General features: G+C 44.4%; 2 protein-coding genes across 7 annotated transcripts in view; one reads left to right on the forward strand and one right to left on the reverse strand.

Moving 5' to 3' along the window:
• ATP11B (ATPase phospholipid transporting 11B (putative)) overlaps positions 1-21,147 on the reverse strand; it is a 110,306-nt gene that overhangs the window by 88,189 nt on the left and 970 nt on the right. The gene's annotated exons all lie outside the window — the stretch shown is intronic.
• Positions 7,753-10,802, forward strand: LOC146064317 (uncharacterized). Its single transcript, XM_083177652.1, has 2 exons — positions 7,753-8,369; positions 8,783-10,802. Exons 1-2 carry the CDS (start codon positions 7,817-7,819, stop codon positions 9,391-9,393), a joined length of 1,164 nt encoding a protein of 387 aa, XP_083033778.1. The 5' UTR covers positions 7,753-7,816; the 3' UTR covers positions 9,394-10,802.

The following is a 21,147-nucleotide window of genomic DNA, read 5'->3' on the forward strand; positions in this document are numbered from 1 at the left end:
AGCCCAGCAATCAGGTAAACACTCTCCCCACACTGCCCCGACTGGAAAAATCCTGCCCATGTGCACGGCTACGATTTCATTTGTAGCCATGCACGTAGGGAGAAATCCATTCACCTGTGCCAGCAATGTATATGTAACCGGCATAAAAAAATATACATTGGGGGGCAGTGAGGGAGATAACACATACATTGCTTACGTTACGGCTTGTATTGGTGGGTAGCAGTGCTTAAATTGGTCCTGGATAGGTGGTGGAACTCACCCCCCCCCCGCCCCATATGTCACAGCCAGGGTGGGTGTTAGGGTGTTCAGCTCCCCCTGCAAGCTTAACATTTATGGCCTATCCCACACACCTATGAAAAGAATAATGTGGGCCACATAACAGCACCCTTTTTTTAAATTGTAATTTTTATTAAGTTTTTGCAAAAACAAATTATAGATAGGCATGTTATAAGTGAAATGCAGCCACCCAACGTTATACAACAACTCACATTATTATTATACAACAAAGACATATATTGCAATTAGATACACAGAAAACCTCTAAATCAGGATGCTATTAGTCCATCCACCTGAAGGCGCCATTCAGTTTGGAAAGGTTAAAAGTATATAGAGGTATCTAGTCGAGGATCATTTGCACATTAAAGTGTACAAAAACAGCCTGCGTTAACGTCAGGTGGAATAGCAGCACATCAAATCATAGAACAGCAATAAGAAAAAAAATGATGTCTATCCAATAATAATAATAATATAAAAAAAAAAAAAAAAACCTACCACACAACCCCCCACCCTGTACATCCCACCCCCAACTTAGGCGTACTTGGATCCCATAAGATAAACTACCTCTACCCCACTAACTACTGCAGACTATAGAAAGGAGGTAAATTAATGTCCCTTAGCTAAAACAGAGTTAACTATAGAATATGGACATTACTATGTTAGGTAAACTATGGCAAAAAAAAAATCTAATCTACCCCTCTCACCCTACCCCATCCTATTTTTTTTTTTAGAAATATGATAGGCAGCCCCAGGCTTATACACGCAGGGGGTGGATAATGGCACCTGATAAAACAATCCCTTACAGGGCAAGATGGCCACGGCCATTCCTTTACCACAGTGATGTGTGGCTGGGCTGAGCTGTCTCCGGGCGTAAGGATGCGGCTTGGTCTGCAGTAAATGGATATGCACAGAGCAACAGAGCAGGAGGCTGCCGGCAGTGAGGTCCAGGCACGGCAGATTAAAAGCTTGGTCACAGAGATCTCCGGAATGCAGCATCCACGTGAGGCAGCAGTGGCAGCAATATGGCCAGGGATGGGTGAGTGTTCGCAGGATGGGCAAATAGGATCCACATAATAGCACCCTTATTAAAATTATGCCCCCACAACAATCCAACACCTAATAAAAATTGAACAATGCGTGCATGACTTTGTAGGACAGGGGATTATGCACAACGTAATACCCATTATACATTATGCCACACACGGTAATGCCCATTGCACAATATGCCACATAAGTGCCACTTACCTACATGCTCATTGCTAGGGTTTTTTTGCTCTCTGCCAAAGGCTCCATGCAGGGCGCCAGGGACTCCATGCACGGCGCCAGGGGTATATTCACTGGCTAATAGATATTTACTGGTGGCCAGTGGTACCAGTAATATATACATTGCTGGCCTGTGCCAGCAATGCATATATTACTAGCCTAAACAGTATAACATTGGTGGCCAGTGTAATGCTCCGTATGGAGCAGGGCAGGGGGCATGTTGAGCCGGGCTGGAGGGGTGTGGCAAGCCGGGCTGGAGGGGTTCGGTGGAGCAAGGATCCCTGTGATGCGGCTGCTGGGCAGATCAGCAGGGACAGAGGCAGAGGGCGGATGCCGGGCAGAAATGGTGAGTATGCAGGCGCCGAACGGGGGAGCAGGGGAGGGAGTGGGGCGGACAGCCGGGCTGAAAGCCTCTCATCTTTCTGCCTGGTGGCCGTACACACCTAGCGATGATGTGCTGGTAAAACCAGCCGACTGCCCACCTCACTAGCATCATCGCTAGTCGGGCATCGGTGGCCCATACACACTTGCCGACTTTAAACTGAAACTGAGTTATGAGCCATCTAAATAACAGATTGCTTAACCCCTTCATGACAGAGCCAGTTTTTGCCTTCCTGACAGAGCCCTTTTTTTCAAATCTGGCATGTATCACTTAAGTGGGGATAACTTTTTTTTGCTTTTACTTATCCCAGTGATTTTGAGATTGTTTTCTCGTGACACATTGTACTTCAAGTTAGTGGTAAATTTGGGTCGATACAGTCTGTGTTTTTTTGTGAAAAATAACAAAATGTCGTAAAAAAATGGAAAATTTTGCGATTTGCAAAATGTTAAATTTTCTGCTTGTGAGACAAATAATCTTACCACTCAAAATAGTGAATAACTAACATAGACCATATGTCTACTTTATGTTGCCATCATTATTTCAACCTCATTTTCATTTTTTTGGACACTAGGAGGCTTAAAATATGAATAGCAAATTCTCAAATTTTCAAGAAAATTTCAAACTCTGATTTTTTTAGGGACCAGGTCAGTTATGATGTGACTTTGAGTGACTTGTATGTGAGACACCCCCATAAATGATGCCATTTCAAAAACTGCACCCCTCACAGTATTCAAAACAGCATTTTGGAAGTTTGTTAACCCTTTAGGTGTTTCGCAGGAATTAAAAGAAAGTGTAGGTGAAATTTCAAAATTTCATTTTTTTTGCAGATTTGCAATTTTAATACATTTTTCTAAGGAACACAGTAGATTTTACTAGAGAAATGTGACTAAAAATTGATTCCCCCAATTCTTTGGTTTTCATAAATATCCTATATGTGGCCCTAGTGTGCACGGTGACCAAACCACAGGCTTCATAATAGAAGGAGCACCTACTTGATTTTGGAGCCTCCTTTTTATGAGATTATTTTTTAGGCACCATGTAGGTTTCTAGGCACCATAAGATGCTAAAAGTTAGGTACCCCCCCACAAGTGACCCCATTTTGCAAACTACACCCTTCAGGGAATTCATCTAGGGGTATAGTGTACATTTCAAACCCCCAGGGGTTTCACCAATTGTGGTACAACTGGGCAGTGAAAATGAAAAAAATTAATTTTTCATTTTAACAGCTCAGTTGTATCAAAATTGGTGAAACCCCGGGGGGTTTGAAATGTACACTATACCCCTTGATGAATTCCCTGAAGGGTGTAGTTTGCAAAATGGGGTCACTTGTGGGGGGGTTCCACTGTATGGGTGTTTCGGGGGTCATTCAACCAGAATCTGTGCTGCAAAATCCAAAAATCACTCCTTCCCTTCTGAGTCCTGCCATGCACCCAACTGGTATTTTTTGGTCACACATGAGGCATTGCCGTACTCGGGAGAAATTGGGGCACAGATTTTGGGGTGCTTTGTCTCCTTCATTCCTTGTGAAAATGAAAAATTTTGAGCCAGATCTGCATTTTTGTGTAAAAAAATGTAATTTTTTACAGAAAAATGCAGTTCTGGCTCAAAATTTTTTATTTTCACAAGGAATGAAGGAGACAAAGCACCCCAAAATCTGTGCCCCAATTTCTCCCGAGTACGGCAATGCCTCACGTGTGACCAAAAAATACCAGTTGGGTGCATGGCAGGACTCAGAAGGGAAGGAGTGATTTTTGGTGGTGGAATGAATGGTGGGTGCTATGTCGCATTAGCAAGACCCCCGAAGCACCAATACAGTGGAACCCCCCCACAAGTGACCCCATTTTAGTCACCAGCTTTGGGAGGGGGGCTGGCGCTGCGGCTGGCGGGGGGGGTGGGAGGGGTGCTGGTGCTGCGGCAGCCGGGTGGGTGGGAGGGAGGGGGGCTGCCGGGTGGGAGGGGGGGGGCTGGCGATCGGTGGGGTATATACACACACACATATATATATATATATATACACACATATATATATATATATATATATATATATATATATATATATATATACACATATATATATATATATATATATATATATATATATATATATATATATACACACACACACATATATATATACATATATATATATGTATATATATATATATATATATATATATATATATATATATATATATATATATATATATAAAAATATATTTTTTCAGTGCATACTGTACATTTTTTTACTTTTTCTGCAGCTTGATGCTGCTGCTGCTGCTGCGGGGGGGAGGGGGGAGGAGGGCAGCGCTGCGTGCGCTCCAGACGCTCCGGGGGAGCTGCTGCTGCTGCCGGGTGAGTGCCCGGCGGGGTCGAGGGGGGGCTGCACATCGGTGGTGATCGGTGCTGTACTTGACAGCACCGACCACCAGTGAATCCCTGTGTTACCGAGCGGCTTAGCCGCCGGTAACACAGGAAACGCTGTGAATGGCTGTTCAGATTTGAACAGCCAATCACAGCGATCGCCGACCGGGGGGGGGCACCCCTGCCCCCCCTGGGCGGCGAGGGGGGATGTAGCAGACATCACCTAACTGTCACTGCGTCTCTAGACGCAGTGACAGTTAGAAGTCATGACGTATATATACGTCATGTGTCGGGAAGTACTTCCCGACCATGACGTATATATACGTCAAATGTCGTGAAGGGGTTAAAAGCACATGCAATCTGCTCCCAATCCCAAGTGATCAGATGTGCAGCACGCCTGATCAGAGGACCAATCCTCCAACCCGTGGGATTGTGCATTGCACGATTGTGTGCACACAATCTGCATACAATCCATTGGAGATTGTATGATTGGGTGCAATGTTTTTCAGGTGTATGGGGGGCCTTTATGTGTGTGATGGTGGATGTTCACTCAAAGAGGGGAGTACTCATCTCATCAACTTAAATTAACTAGATCTCACAACAACTACAGCCCTTTTTCTAAAGGCCCATACACACTGGGCGACTGAGCTGAAAGTCGCTCAAAACACCCAGTTTGAGCGGCTTTCAGCTCAAAGCCGCACAGTGTGTATGGCCCAGCGATGAGCGCTGCTGCGCGCTCGCATCATCGCCGGGAAAGCCGTTCATCTGCTGGTTATACCAACAGATGAGCGGCTTTCAGGACGGCCTTGCATAGCTCTGCACTATGCAAAGCCATCCTCCGTCAGCATCGGGCAGGGGGAAAGTTGCTCAGTGTGTATGCACTGAGCGGCTTCCCCCGCAGCGATGATTGGCATGACTATGCCCAGCGTGTATGGACCTTAGCATCTGCCTCCAACCTTCTTTAGAAGCTTTTATACAACTATCCTCTCTCAATTACAGGTTCCACCCCTTCCCCCCCTAACTGTGTGCTAGAACAGCAGAGGCAAAAATTAGCAATGACTGACGATGAAAACAAAAAATGTAACGCTTAACCAAATCATCCTCTAGGTCCCCCTTATTACAGCTAAAGATTTTTTTTTTTTGGGGGGGGGGGGGGGGGGGGGGGGAGCTAGCCCAAAAAAATTACTTAAGGGCCAGATGTATCAAGCTTCAAAAAGTGATAAAGCGGAGTGATAACCAGCCAGTCAATCAGCTCCTGCCTGCCATGTTACAGGTTGGTTTTGAAAAGTGACAGGAAGCAGCTGATTGGCTGGTTGTTTATCACTCTCCACTGTATCACTTTTTGAAGCTGGATACATCTGGCCCTATGTCTTAGCACAACATGTATTCACCCATCCGATGATCTCTGCCAGGCTGTTAAGTCAGCATAGTGTTGTGAGATCTCAACTTTAGGAGAAAAAAAATATGTTATTTAGAAGGCATGCATCAGAACATCTGGAAGTGGAAGTAGGACAGATGGTGCGACGTGTTATTAGACAAGCGACGCAAACCTCAGCTCTTAATTACTTAGTAAGAAGCTATGGCAGCAGTGTTACTAAGAAAACCCAAAAGGTGCCACTGCAGAGATAGACAATTTCTCCACAGAATAGGTTCATACTGTATATTGAATAAAATAAGTACTATTCCATATTTTATCTGGAAAAAGCACTAAAAAGGGTTTGCTCTCCTTTTAACAAATTATTTGTTCCAGTTATCTCCCAATGTACTTACTACATGAACCACTATGTTAGTGTTTCTGCATCTAGAAAATCCTCCCCTACAATCCCTGTTACCTGTTCGGTTCCCTCTGCTATTTCCATGGTAGACATCATCTCTGTGATAATTAAGTGAATTATTTGGCTATAATACGGTCTTTAAGCTCATGACATTCAAGTCAATATTTTACCAATCTGATCTCTTCCATTCTGTAAATTTATTAAATTAAAAGAGGTGATGTTGCCAATAGCAACCAGATGTCTATCATTCTCATTTGCATTCTAAAAATGACAAACAAAATCTGATACTTGTGTATTTTGGCGGCGCCCCCGATGTCCGTCGTACGACGAACAGATCGCATCGCATGCCATGCACCCGATGGCATGCGATGCGACGCGATTTTCACCTTCTATACGACCAAAAATCGTATAAGCACCCTAAAGGGTGCTTTTGAGCACCCAAATGGGTGCTTACAATGTTAAATGCACCCCCACGCCACCCCCCACTATAAACGTGAACCCGAAGCGTGGCGAGCGCAGCGCTACGCGTCCTACGACCTTTTCATACCCCCACTATCCACGTCGGCATGGAGTTGAGAATAGAATAGTGTGGCGAGCGCAGCGAGCCACCGAGCCCGAAGCGTGGCGAGCCCCGCGAGGGGACGCGGATACCTTCACAGTTATACGCGTCCCCTCGCGGGCTTCACAGGTGTCCGTGGCGACGCGGACACCTGTGAAGCCCGCGAGGGGACGCGTTTACCTGTGAAGGTATCCGCGTCCGCTCGCCACGCTTCGGGCTCGGTGGCTCGCTGCGCTCGCCACACTATTCTATTCTCAACTCCACACCGACGTGGATAGTGGGGGTATGAAAAGGTCGTAGGACGCGTACCGCTGCGCTCGCCACGCTTCAGGTTCACGTTTATAGTGGGGGGTGGCGTGGGGGTGCATTTAACATTGTATAAGCACCCATTAGGGTGCTTATACAATGTTTAATAGCATCGCATCGCATCGTATGGCATGTACAATGGCATACAATTTCAAAATTGTATGCCATCGTGCACTATCGTACGATATCGCGTCGCATCGCATACCATCGTATGTGTTATGGTATGCGATGCGATGGGCGCCGCCAAAATACACAAGTACCCAAAATCTGATTGGTTGCTATGGGCAACATTAAGGTTTTATATTTAGAAGCTTTAGTAATGTGGAATGCAGTCAATTTAGCTACAATCAAAATCCTGACGGTCAAAATACCGACAACCATTGACCGTCGGTCAAAATACCGACATTTAACTTGTTCATACTTTACCATCCCAGTGGACATGGAGGGGGAATATAATAGTGGCGAGCCATGCGATGGGACGCGGCACTATGTTTGACTGTCCATGTCGCAGCGACATGTGCCGACAGGCAGAATTTCATGCCCTACCATCCACTGGGGTGTGGAGGGAGAATAAAATAGTGTGCCATGCGCATCAACGCGGTACACTCATACCCCTTTCAGACAGAAAAAAAGACCCGGTAATTTCCCTGCTCTTGCCGTGTCGACACGGGTTTTTCTTCTGTCTGAAAGGGTCAACACGGGTCTAAAGTTCCGGGACTTCGACCCAGGTATTTACCTGGGTTTTTCCCGTGTCAGACACGTGTTTGCGGCTGTGTGAAAGGGTCCGACCCGTGTTTTTCTCCCGACTATTGAAAAATCATGCTGATTGGCTGATCTTTACAGGTTCCCTGATTGGCTGAGCGCACGTGGCAGAGGCGTGCAGCGCAGCAGTAAATGGCCATGGCACACTGGAAAGATGAGGAGATCCGTGAGCTGCTCAGTGTCAGAGGGGAGGAAGAAATCCGAAAACAGATTACTGGCACAGTGAAGGACGCTGTAGTCTACACCAATATTGCCAAGGTCCTCACTTCAAGGGGCATTGTGCGTACCCAGCAGCAGGTGGTCAACAAACTAAAAGCTCTGCGCAGGTACTACAACAAAGTTTGTGACAACAACAGGAGGAAAAGTGGTGCTGGGAGGATGGAATGGGTTTACTTCGACCAATGTAACGAGGTCTTTGGCAATTCTGCCCTGGTGAACCCTGTTGCCATATCATCATCCAGTGCAGCTTCATCACGGAGCATAACTCCAGAATGCAGCCCATCTTGCCCACCTATAATGGAGTTGGAAGACAGCATAGACAACAGCATCCCTGATCCTATTGCTGCCATGGAGGACACAATTGATCCATTAGAGGCTGAGGTTGAGGACAGTGGAGCCAGCACCATTACTCCATCTGGGACACCCACTCCTGCACAGACTGAGACCCCAACGTTGCGTCGTAACAGTAAGTTTTTCAAGTATTTTTTGTGTATCTATTTTAATAGATGTACAGGGGGCTATAGGTATCAGCAGGCCTTTAATGCCCCACATGCTGGTACCTGTGGTTCTCCCAAGTATCAGCATGTGTTGCAGGCTTGCTGGGACCTGTAGTCCCACTGTAACACAGGTAACAACCCCGCACCCACTACTACAGCACACGTGTGGTGTGCCCTGGAGAGGGGTATTGTGGGAACCAGTAGTAGTAGTCTCTCTCGCTCTCTCTCTCTCTCTCTCTCTATATATATATATATATATATATATATATATATATATATATATATATATATATATATATATATATATATATATATATATATATCTCTATATATACACTGGCATGCCGCTATTGGATTGTAATGATTTTTCCTTTATTTTTAGTATTTGATGTACCTGCAAGGAAGAAAAAACCGTCAAAGATGGAGCTTGCTACGCGCTCAATGTCAAGAATCCTGGTAGATCATCTCCGAGAGTCCGATCTTGAATTTCAAACTCAAGAGGATGCCCGACTGCAGCGCTTCTTTGACAACGAGAGACAGTTGCAAGATTCCTTTCTCACACAGTTGGTGGGTCTGCACGAACGCATAGCGCGTGAAAATCGAGATGCACAGATGACCTTCCTTACCAATATGGTGTCTACATTACAGAATCCGCAGCCTTACAAGCTGTGTAGTCCGTACGCTGAGGGTGATTATTGTAATCCACCACACAGAGGCCATACATTTATGCCTTCAAATTCAAGCCAAACTACTGTGCAGGGCCAAGGGCGTAGTTATACTGAAAACATGGGCAATAATTTTTCACATGCCACACAGCCAAGTAGGCCACATGCCAATACCAGTCCACAGGAGACAGTGCATGATACTGTCAATGGCACAGGATATAGTAGGCAATATGGCAATGTGAAAAATTATGCTGATGATTCAGTGAATGCCAGTAATCATAACACTCCTGTTAGCACTGTAATCAGCACTGCCTACAGGCATTTGTAGTAATGTTGCTAGATGGTTGTTCTTTTTATCTTTTTTCTGGGCTCGTTCAATTTTTCTTGCTTAAAAAGTGGCACTTACAAGGCCCGTTAAATGCTGTGTTCCATTTTGATGTACACAGTAGAGTATTATGGTTCTTTAGTTTATGAGCCTCAAAAAAGCTCATTTGGTTCTTCAGTTTGGAGCTGAATCAAAGTTCTCAAACTTTTTTTTTATTTAAATGTGTACAAATAGAGTATACTCTAGATATGTGACTGAACATAATCTATAATGTGTACACAGTATGCCTTCTTCTTTATCTTTAAGGCAATAAAAAAATTCCCTGTTTGGGGCTTATATTTATATATTTATATTTTTTTGGGGTGTACTAAGGGCTATTTCACACACTCCGACTCCTGTCGGATGGCGAAACCCCGCACGGCCAGGAAGCCGTGCCACACACCGTAGTTAATAATGGGCACAGATGTGACCATTCACCCAGGCCGCCTGGTTTCAGCCGGATCCCATCATTGTAAACTGCTGTGTGTGGCACAGATTCCTGGCCGTGCGGGTTTTCACTGCCCGGCAGGAGCCAGAGTGTTTCGAATTGCCCTACAGCACAGGTCTTCAACCTGTGGCCCTCCAGATGTTGTGAAACTACATGTCCCACCATACATTGCCACATTTTTTCCTATAGTAGGATGGCAAAAAAACTCAGGGCATGCGGGGACATGTAGTTCCACAACATCTGAAGGGCCACAGGTTGAAGACCTGTGCCCTACAGGTACCAAAAATTGCAAATACAAGTGTTTATCTATATATACAGTGCCGGATGAAAAGGTGTGGCTGCTGGACAGTCAGACTAGGTGTGTGTCTCCCCTATACAATATCAGCTTGGATGGCAGCACAACCTATTCACCCACCACTGATAGTAGACCTATGCTAAATACATATTCTACCTCGTGTTGCAATAGTTCAATGTTGTTTCAGTGTTGAAAGGGTATTTATGACCACTAAAGATTTATATTTGAAAACATTTTATATTTAAAGTGAACTGCATAAAACATGTTTTGTGAAAAATAAAACAAGTTCTTTCAAACATACAACCAATGTGTCCTTGTACTTCTACTGTGTCATAGTATTTAGGTTAATAGAGAGGGTGTTCTGCAACTTGTCAGCCATGTTTAATGCAATGCAGTGAGCAGTCACCACCCACTTTTCATGATCTCATCTCTGTGTGCCTTTAAAACTGTCCTTTTCTTATGACACACAGAGTTTTGCAGGAAAAATCCGGCTTCTGTGTGAAAGGGGTCGACACGGGAAATACCCGGGTTTTTGCTCCTGTGTGAAAGGGGGTCAGCCCCTTGCTGTCTAGTTGTACCCGGGTTTTTGTATCCGGGAAATACCTGGGTTTTTGGGATTTTTCTGTGTGAAAGGGGTATCATACAGGTTTTATGTCTCCCTATGTCAACATACAGACCAACAAAATATGAATTATACCCCTTTCAGACAGAAAAATTCCAAAAACCCAGGTATTTCCCGGATACAAAAACCCGGGTAGAACTAGACAGCAAGGCCCTTTCACACAGGAGCAAAAATCCGGGTATTTCCCGTGTCGACCCCTTTCACACAGAAGCCGGATTTTTCCTGCAAAACTCGGTGTGTCATAAGAATAGGACAGTTTTAAAGGCACACAGAGATGAGGTCATCAAAAGTGGGTGGTGACTGCTCACTGCATTGCATTAACCATGGCATGACACAAGGATATGTTGTAAACAAGTTTTATTGTTTTTATATACTGGAAGGTACAGGTTACCTCACATGGCTGTCAGTATATTTGCAATGTTTGAGTACACTGTGGCATCTTTGACTGTCCCAGTCATCTGTTTGCCGATATCCTCCTCCCCTCTCACTGCCAGCAGCTCTCACCTCTTGCTTCTACCAGTGGGCTATGCTAACCTTTTTTCAGCTCCCTAATGACCTCAGAGGCCATGCCCTTCCAGCCAATCAGAGAAGCCTATCCTCACAACCAATCAGCCAGCACCCCACCAGGAGAGCCAATCAGTGCCTAACAATGTGTAATAGTCCCAAAAACCCGGATCGTTTCCTTTCAGACAGCCGACGACCCGGGTTTTTGGAATACAGACCCAGGAAAAACCCAGGTAAATACCTGGGTCGAAGTCCCAGAACTTTAGATCCATGTTGACCCTTTCAGACAGAAGAAAAACCCGGGTCGACACGGCAAGAGCAGGGAAATTCCCGGGTCTTTTTTTCTGTCTGAAAGGGGTATAACTTGTGTTTGCTCAGCGACCATATTGCCAGCGATACATGCTGAAATCGCCCCCGTGTGTACACAGCTTTTGACACACACACACACACATATATTATATGGTTGTCGGAAATATGACAGTCAGGATTTTGACCGTCAGGATTTCATACCGAATCCATTATCGTTACCCCCAAATCTTATTTCCTCATGTTCCCCCCTTTAATAGTGCATCATGCTCTTACATTGTCTGGTTTTTCCCTTAGCCACCTGCCCCCGTTTCCCAGAACTCCCACCATTAGGGGCGAGTTGAGCAATCCAGTATTGCTCAGAATAGATTGCTTAGCACACAGCACCAGCGATGTGTGCTGAGCGATCGGCCATGGTCAGTGTTTTCTATTGAGAGAAAACTGTCGATGACTAGATTTATACTGCATGCAGTATAAATTTAGCCCAGGGTTGCCGACTTTAAAAAAATCCTCTCCGGGAGAAGCCCAGAGAGGAATCTTGCATTACGCGTTTTGGGGCGGGGCTTAACTGTGACGTCATTAAGCCCCGCCCCCATTACGATAAGTAGCCGAAACTGTTATCCATGGAGGGGGCGGGGCTAAAACGACACGATTGTGCCGTTTTAGCTCCGCCCCCTCCCCTGAGACCCGCGGATTGCGGGATGTAAATGCCGCGATCGGGGGGCTCAGTGGGGGTCCCCCTGATTCCGGGAGGGTTGCCCACCCTTCCGGGGGCCGGGATGAAGGACCCGATATTCGGGAGACTTCCGCAAATTCTGGGAGGGTCGGCAACCCTGATTTAGCCAGGCGATAGCAACGTGCGGGACCATGCATCCCAGTGTGTATGGCCCATATCTTACTTGTAACTACCTAAATGCTGATTAGTTTCAGTTGTGTTTCTTGACTACAATTTTCCATCCATTCAAAACTGTAAAATTAACAAATGAGAATGCTGTTTTCACAGTAGCAATTTTACATGCAGCTTTCTCACTGTGAAATTGCTATTACTGTATGTGACAGAAGAAAAGCCTGCACATCTCACAAGTGAGGGCATTTTAAAATATCACGCTATTTTTCCAGCATCAGAAAGTCTGCATTCTACGACAAATGTATAAGCCAACCTTTATACTTAAGGATTGCAAAACCACCAGACACAGACACCATCAACTACCAGTGATGGGGACAGAGTAAAGGCAGACCCAATTTCCCTGAGCTTCTGCGGCAGCTCTCCGGGAGGGCTCATTTATGATTTGGCACTTAATGTTTACAAAACTCCAGGGAAGCTGCAGGCAGGGGGAAAGAATTCCATTTTTTTTAAATCAAAACAATGGGCAGCCGCTGATTGAATCCGCGGCCACCCATTCTTTGGGTGTGGATCGTTTGGTCTACAACATCTAGGTCGACACCACTAGGGCGACATGCAGCAAGGTCAACATGGGTCTAGGTCAACGCAATCATTAGGTCGACATGGGGTTTTTCACCCGAATGTCAACATGGACACAGTTTGAAGTGCACCGCATCCCCTCGCTTTGCTCGCAATGCTTCGGGCACACTATTTTATTCTCCCACCATGCCCTAGTGGATGGTAGGGCATGAAATACCGCCTGTCGACACATGTCAGCTCAAAAAACAGTGGAAAACCCCATGTCGACATTTTGACTGTCGACCTAGTCCATGTCGACATAATGCTTGTGTTGACCTAATGTCATGGTGACCTAGATCCATGTCGACCAAGTGGTGTCGACCCAATGCTCGTCGACCTAATTGTTGTAGACCCATTCTTTGTTTTTTTTTGTTGTTTTTTTTTATCTCCTGCCCGCCAGGGAATCAGGGCACCTCACTGCTGGAGTTTCCCCTCTCTGCAGTGTGTGAGATACATTGCAGGTGCTAAAAATTACTCGCGATGTGCTGCTGACAGCGACACATGTGACTAATCTTCTTATGTGCAGCCCTTCCGACGCTGATCCCCATGGGACATGCGATTTGCAACAATTGCACACAATTTCTTGGCCTGATCTTTCAAAATCAGGTGAAATTGGGCCCAAATCACATATGTATGGGGGGGGGGGGGTTTAAGATAATTTAGCTAAAATTGCTAAAACAAAAAAACATCAGCCATGGCTTAGAACTACTAACAAGTCTTATAATTTGCTATATACCGTGTTTCCCCGATAAGACACTGTCTTATTTTTTTTTTTTTCCTCAAAAAAGACCATAGGTCTTATTTTCGGGGGAGGGCTTATTTTACATGTTACATGCCCAACTGCGCCTTTAAAAAAATGCCCCACTGCGCCTTTAAAAAAATGCCATCCCAGTCATCCATAATGTAACGTACGTACCGTACCTGTTGTGTAAGGGGATCTCTCTAAATGCATTATTACCGTACTGTAACGGTATTGTGCCGGCGCTGTGTGGTGAGCAGCAGCCGCGTGATGTGCGCGGCGCGATGTGCGCGGCGTGACGTCACGCCGCGCCTACCGCAATGCATCCCTGGGAATGGGAGCTGCGGTGTTGCAGGTGAGCGAGAGGAGGGCAGCGGAGGTCAGCGGGGGTCAGCGGGGGTCGAGCGGGGGCTACACTTATCAAATACCGGTACATAAAATTACATGGGGAAATTGATAGGGCTTAATTTCGGGGGAGGGCTTATTTTGGACCAGCGTTCAAAATCTGGGGTAGGGCTTATTATCGGGGTAGGTCTAATTATCGGGGAAACACTGTAAATATCAAGTTATCATAGGACGATATATTGCCTTCCACAAATAATTTGTCCCTAATCCGAACGTAGGCCGATAAGTGTTCATGCAACAAGATATACCAGTCAAAACCTGTATAGAGCTAAAACGCCCATTTTTACAGTTTTGACAACTCAATCTTTAACACACAAATGTGAATATCAACTATGGCTACAGGGCAAATGGAATGTATACAGGTGCAGATTCAAACATCAGCCCCGTGCAAGCTTCTATAAAGCAGGTTATCAGGGCAGTACAGCATTGCACCCATTATAGGGCCCGATTCACAGTTGATCACAAAAGCAAACTCTCTCAATGGGAAAAACCATTGCAGGTGTGGCAAATGCAACATGTAGATTGTAAGCTTGTGAGCAGGGCCAGCACCTACCTCTATGTCTGTTTGTTTGGTACTTGTTTCCTAGCACGGCCACACCGATTTACATCGGGGTGGATGCGACTGACCCGATTTTTTGATTGAATCAAATGTGAATAGGGTCCCTGGGACCCGATTTTACATTGGATTCAATGTAAAATATTCCCTAGACCCCCCCACCCCACGATAGACGCCAACCCGAAGCGTGGCGAGCGCAGCGAGCCCGCGAGGGGCGGCGGTGCGCGTCCTCCGACCTTTTCATTCCCCTACTATCCACGCCGGCGTGGAGTTGAGCCCGAAGCATGGCGAGCCCCGCGAGGGGACGCGTATCACTTCACAGGTATACTTGTCCGCTCGCCACGCTTCGGGCTCGCTGCGCTTGCCACACTATATATTCTCAACTCCACGCCGACATGGATAGTAGGGGAATGAAAAGGTCGGAGGACGCGCACCGCCGCCGCTCGCCACGCTTCGGGTTGGCGTCTATCGTGGGGTGGCGACAGGGCCATATATAATGTGAAATGGGTCATATTGTCCCATTTCACATTTTTTTCAATGTGAGATGGACTTAATCAAGTCCATCTCATCTTGTGCCATTATAATGGCACAAGACCGACGCGATGCTCACGATTTTAATGTTAAAAAATATTTTAACATTGAAGCCTATGGCAAAATCGGGGGCATCGCGTCGGGACCAATGTTAATGGTCCCGACCGACGCGATGCCCCCGATTTTTTACCTTTGCCGGCTAAATGGACCTGATTTCAAAGGAAATCGGGTCCATCGTTGGGATCGTGTACCTTAACTTAAAGGTACACGATCCCAACGATTGTGGCCGTGCTAGGAAACAAGTACCGTTTGTTTCTACCCAGTTGGTTTTATCACGGTTGTTTCCAACTGTAGAGCGCAATGGAATATGCTGCGCTATATAAGTAACTGCAAATAAATAAACATGTGAACACACTCCACCCCAATCAGTAAAGGTGGGCATATTTTATTGGGCAACATTTTAAAAATAATGTATCGTTACAGCTACTGTAGTGATACATTTCATACAAAATTTTGAAGTTGAAAATAAAAATATGCCCTCCTCACTGATTAGGGGCAGGGTGCTAGAATGATCATGACAGTGATAGTTTACAGACAAGTCAACCAAATCCCTAAAGGCTCAAACACAATGGGTGACTGAGATGAAAGCAGCGCAGTTTTGTCTTTTAAGCTGCTTTCAGTTTAAAAGCTGCCCAGTGTGTACGGGGCAGCGATGCACGCTCCTGCATCATCGCCGGCCTGGCCGCTCATCTGCTAATATTACCAGCAGATGAGCGGCAGAGTGGACAGCTTTCCATAGCGTCCTGCTATGGAAAGTCGTCCACACCCTGGAAAAATCGCTAAAACAGGCAAACATCGCTCAGTGTGTAAGCACTGAGCAGTCTTCAGTCCAGTGATTTTCCCCATCATTGCTGTCCATACACGCTGGGCACAATCGCCCAATGTGTATGGACCTTTAGAGTCACATGAATCCTGGAACATCTTCACTTTGAGACATACATTTTGCATTTACTATACATACATCAACAGCAAGTTTGAAAGTCAATACCATATTCACTCATGATTGCTTGCACCTTACGATGCATGCCACTCCTGAGGGAGCAGACATTTTGTTATTATTCTATCTCTGGATATTGCAGCATAAATTGAAAAGACCACCACCAATGTCAATTTCTCCATAGGATCACTTACAAATATGGTCCTCATCAAATGTCACTTATGTGCAGTCGCAAACAGCACAGTGTAGTGTGTGACCACGATTACCAACCTTTATATGTATTTGGCGACACTAATGATGTCACAGGTGCCACTAGATTTTTTCAGGACACCAATGATAAAACAATGTAATAAATTGTGTGATAATTAAACCATAAATAAACCTTGTAAAGAGTAAAAGTAATTCACCATGCCCTCTTTCACCATTTTTGAGCAGGTGGCCATATTTGGTGGTGTGACTGGGATAAATGTCACACTGCAGAAATATACGTGAAACAGGTTTGCACACTCGCCTTGTGAGAATGTACTGTGTGGAATAATTGAGTCACACCTAGGTATTTCTCTACTGAAACAGGGAGGTACTGTGATATTTTAGTTTTAACAGCACTGAAGTGGACATATTTTCCCCTGTTTGACATTAATATATATTAACCCTCTGAAAGCCAACGTTACTGTGAGCAATGCTCAAAATATCGGCTATAAAAGGCAGCATCGCTCACAGCGACTGTTCTTTTAGTATAAATAAATACATCAAGTAATTGGAGTCTAGTTCAATATTGTGCCCCAAAAAAGAACACTCACTGTGAGCGGCACTGGAATTTTTAACGGATCTTTTGAGGATCTCACACAAAGCGCCTTGAGTCCTGTTGGAGAAAGTGCGCTATATAAATAAAACTTACAGCAACGTTGGCACTCAAAGGGTTAATAAAAAGGTTTGCTTGGCAACTGTCACACCTGCTGTATTCTGACAAATTTCCTTTGGCACTCAAAGGGATCAAGTCTAAATCTGACCCCTCAATTCTCTTCTATATCATCCTCCATACAGAGGGGGTGGTGAAGACACTGCAGTTCTCTCATTTACCTGTCATTTGAGTCTATTAGGACTAGAGCAAAATCCGGAGTTGGCTACATCTATATGTAACTGAATATGATGTAACAATGCACAATACATTTCACTTTTTGTGGCTCCTTTGCCAACATCTCAGAGATATTCTTTAGTTGTACCCATTATTAATGCACTCTCATTTTGTTATCATAACATGTGTCCTAGCACACTGGTATGGAATCTCTACTGCAAGTGTTGTACACATTATGCATCTGTTCAGTACTATAACAGTCAAAGCTACCCAGTAGGACAAGACAAGAAATAAGTTTGGCCAAATACAAATGTGTTTAAAATTTTCATTTAAGAGGTTATATTATGGGATCTGCAAACGGATTACCACTAAACATCTCCAGTTTTCAGAGAGGATCTTTCACTGCTGCTCTACAATTTCAGCAATTACTGCGTCCCCCCTCCCTCCCAAGCTGCAAGAATAACCTGTGTTTTCTGCAGTCATATCCTCTTGCTCTTTTGGCTCCTACCCTACTACACCATAGGCACTTAGTCATAATCCTATTGTCATTACAGTGCATAAAAGCCTATAGGAATGAGCCTTTATCTACAGTCATGTGTATGACAGAGGGAGCATAAAGTCTGATAAATAATATGTTTAATCGTTTCAGTAAAGATAAAATCTTACATTGAAACACGCTTACTTGCAGATAAATCCGTTAAGCAAGCACACTAATAATAACTTTTACACACAAATTTGGTGAAACCCCAGCTTTTAACCAACATTTGAAGTACAGGTTGTTTACCTGTCCCAGGTGGTCAACCATTTGGAGATGGTCATTTCATCTCCCTGGGACACAATTCTGATCATTTCAACCCTAGCGAAAAACCAGGTCAAAGTCCCAGGATTTCCAACCAGGATTTACCCTTTTACACAGAAAAGATCCTGGGTTGACTCAGCAAATTCAGTCCAAATGCTTGACCTGGGAATTATATTTTCTACCTGAAACTAAAATGCACCATCAATTTCCAGCAATGCTCTGAAAAGAAACAGACAGAGCCATAAGCAAAAATAAAGGAGAATTGGAAGTGACGTCACTAATGTCAGGTGTCACCTGTAGCTACAGTGCCTTGGATTTATTACAAGCTACTTTATGGGAATTTCCTGGCGATTTAAACGGAACATAAGGGAACTCACAGCCACAACCCCATTCCAACTAGTAGTTTTCTACTGGAATCCAACCCAAAAATATGGTTAAAGATTACAGATACTGTAAAGGTAAATTTTAATCCATTCCAAAGATGATGGATGACTTGCCAAACCAGGTCCAAAATCTAGATTCACAGTATATGCCCACTTCTACGCAACTCGCTGAATATAAAGATTATTCTATACGTTATGTTGGTGGATTGAAAACGCATCGTCGGCAAGGCATGGCTACATTCTGACTGGACCATAATCCTGCCAAGTGAATGTCAAAATAGGTGTGAAAAATGGCAACATTTTATTCATCATAATGACCTTTAATGTTCATAGATAGGAAATATAAATTATTATTTTTTTACAACATTTTTATTTGAATTTATATAACAAATGTAATCGACACTGGCATTTTTAGTTGTTTTACTCAAAGGGTTAAAGAGGTCATCAGAATACAATGTATCTGCAGACAGACCTACAGGGAAGTTCTAACTGAATGGTGCAGCCTGGGGAAAGGGGGGGGGGGGGGGGGGGGTTCTAGTACAAATTTTACCTAACCAACATTTATTTAGAGACCTTTTCTCATCTCTCTCATGTCAAGTAATACATGCTCTGTATGCCGTATCCAATAGGTTATTAATATGTGCAAGGGAATCTTAAAACATTACATTATAGCACTGAGGTCATGGGTTCGATCCCCACCACGGCTCTAACTGTGCAGAGTTTGTATATTCTCCCCGTACTTGCGTGGGTTTCCTCAGGGTACTCCGGTTTCCTCCCACAATCCAAAAATATACTGGTAGGCTAATTGGCTTCCAACAAAAATTAACCCTAGAATGTTTGTGTGTGCGTGTACATGTGGTAGGGAATATAGACTGTAAGCTCCACTGGGGCAGGGATAATCTCTGTAAAGCACTGCAGAATATGTGTGCGCTATATAAATAACGGGTAATAAAAATAATAATAATTATGAATAAAACAATAACATCAATAAAAGTTACTGTGTGGTCAGGTATGGGAATATTATATGCTGCAGAGTATGGAGTCTAAAGGTGTGTACACACGGGGCGATATATCGCTCAATGTCTCCTTTTCAACGGCGACAAGAGATGGTCGCTGATTAAAAGAAACCTCTGCCGACGGAGCCGCAGAGGTAATCAGCTGCAAGCTCCTGCGACCAGCGATTATAACGGGGCTGAAAACTGGAGCACGCACCCGGCGATTTATCACCGGGGCACACTCCCATCACTGGCAATATGGTCAACAGCAACCATACTGCCAGCGATATCAGCCCATACCGCTGCCGTGTGTACACGGCTTTAAAAGGAAGCAAAATGCTTAAAAGAGGAATCCATATACAATTAAAACAAACAAACAAAAACCCCACAGGAAAACAGAATTATGCAATTAATGTACAAATTTACATTCTCCAAGGGCAGGAAGTATCAGGTGACATTACACTTTGCTCCCTTGTTATGGAGCTACTGCATAATAGGAAACAGGCAAAATCAGACAAAGCATAGATGTCATTATACAGATAATGGCATTCAAATAACAAAACATAAGCCTATGCATACAAGATAATTCAGAGATTTCCAAGCATGGTCCTCAAAGCACCTCAACAGTCCAGGTTTTCAGTCTAGCCATGGCTCAACACAGATGGTTAAATCAAATTGACTGAAGAACTATTTAAGGCTGCACACACACAAAGATACTGTATAGCCTGCATACTGTCCAATCAGTGTGTTCTGCATACACACTGCCAGATCAAACGTGACTGACACCGCAGCCAGACATGCTGTCAATCATTATCAGCTTGTGCAGTGAGTGTAATGTGACAATATTTCTTCAGATTTATCAACCATCAGCTGTGCTACACAGCTGATGCAATAAGTCTATGAACAACATTGTTAACAGACATATAGCTGATACACACTAGGGTAGACCATAAATATACCGGGCCAGCGAGTACCCAGCATGGATACACTTTATCTGGACCAGAAGGGTGCCGGGAGTACCAAATTTAGTGCAAGATGTACTAAGCCTTGAAAAGTGAAAAAAATGGAGAGTGATAAACAACCAACCAATCAGCTCCTACCTATCAATTTTCAAACACAGCCTGTAACATGAGAGTTTGGAGAGGATTGGCTGGTACTTTAGCACTCTCTATTTTATCACCTAATTTAAAGCCGGCAAAGTGTAAAAATATAACCCTCCAAACCAGTGTCGGATTTTGTTTGCTGTGGGCCCAGGTGCAAAAATATAATTAGGGGCCCCCTCATTCACCCCAACCTAAATTCACAAATATGCAACATGGTAGTGGGTGACAGGAGCAGCAGTGGGCCCCTTAGTCCTCAGGAGCCCTGGTGTAGTGAACCTGCTTCACCAATCGTAGATCCACCTCTGCTTTAATTATATTACATCATATTCCGTTGCACTTTACAATTGGAAACCGTGATTAAACAATAAAAATAATCAAACCATCGAATAAAACACACAAAATCACACCTGTCTGGTATATCCTTAAAAACCATGATATAAAAAGCATACATCGATGGTAGGGCATACACAGAAAAAGTAAACATGGTAAGTTTTGTTT

Source organism: Crinia signifera, chromosome 3 (assembly GCF_055691185.1).
Source record: "Crinia signifera chromosome 3, ASM5569118v1, whole genome shotgun sequence".
Classification (NCBI taxonomy): Eukaryota; Metazoa; Chordata; class Amphibia; order Anura; family Myobatrachidae; genus Crinia; species Crinia signifera.

What these genes read in the sequence shown, in the direction of transcription:
- LOC146064317 (XM_083177652.1), top strand. Translation starts at nt 7,817, where the DNA reads ATGGCCATGGCACACTGGAAAGATGAGGAGATCCGTGAGCTGCTCAGT. An exon ending in CCCAACGTTGCGTCGTAACA is followed by an intron (nt 8,370 to 8,782) that starts GTAAGTTTTTCA and finishes CTTTATTTTTAG; the next exon opens with TATTTGATGTACCTGCAAGG.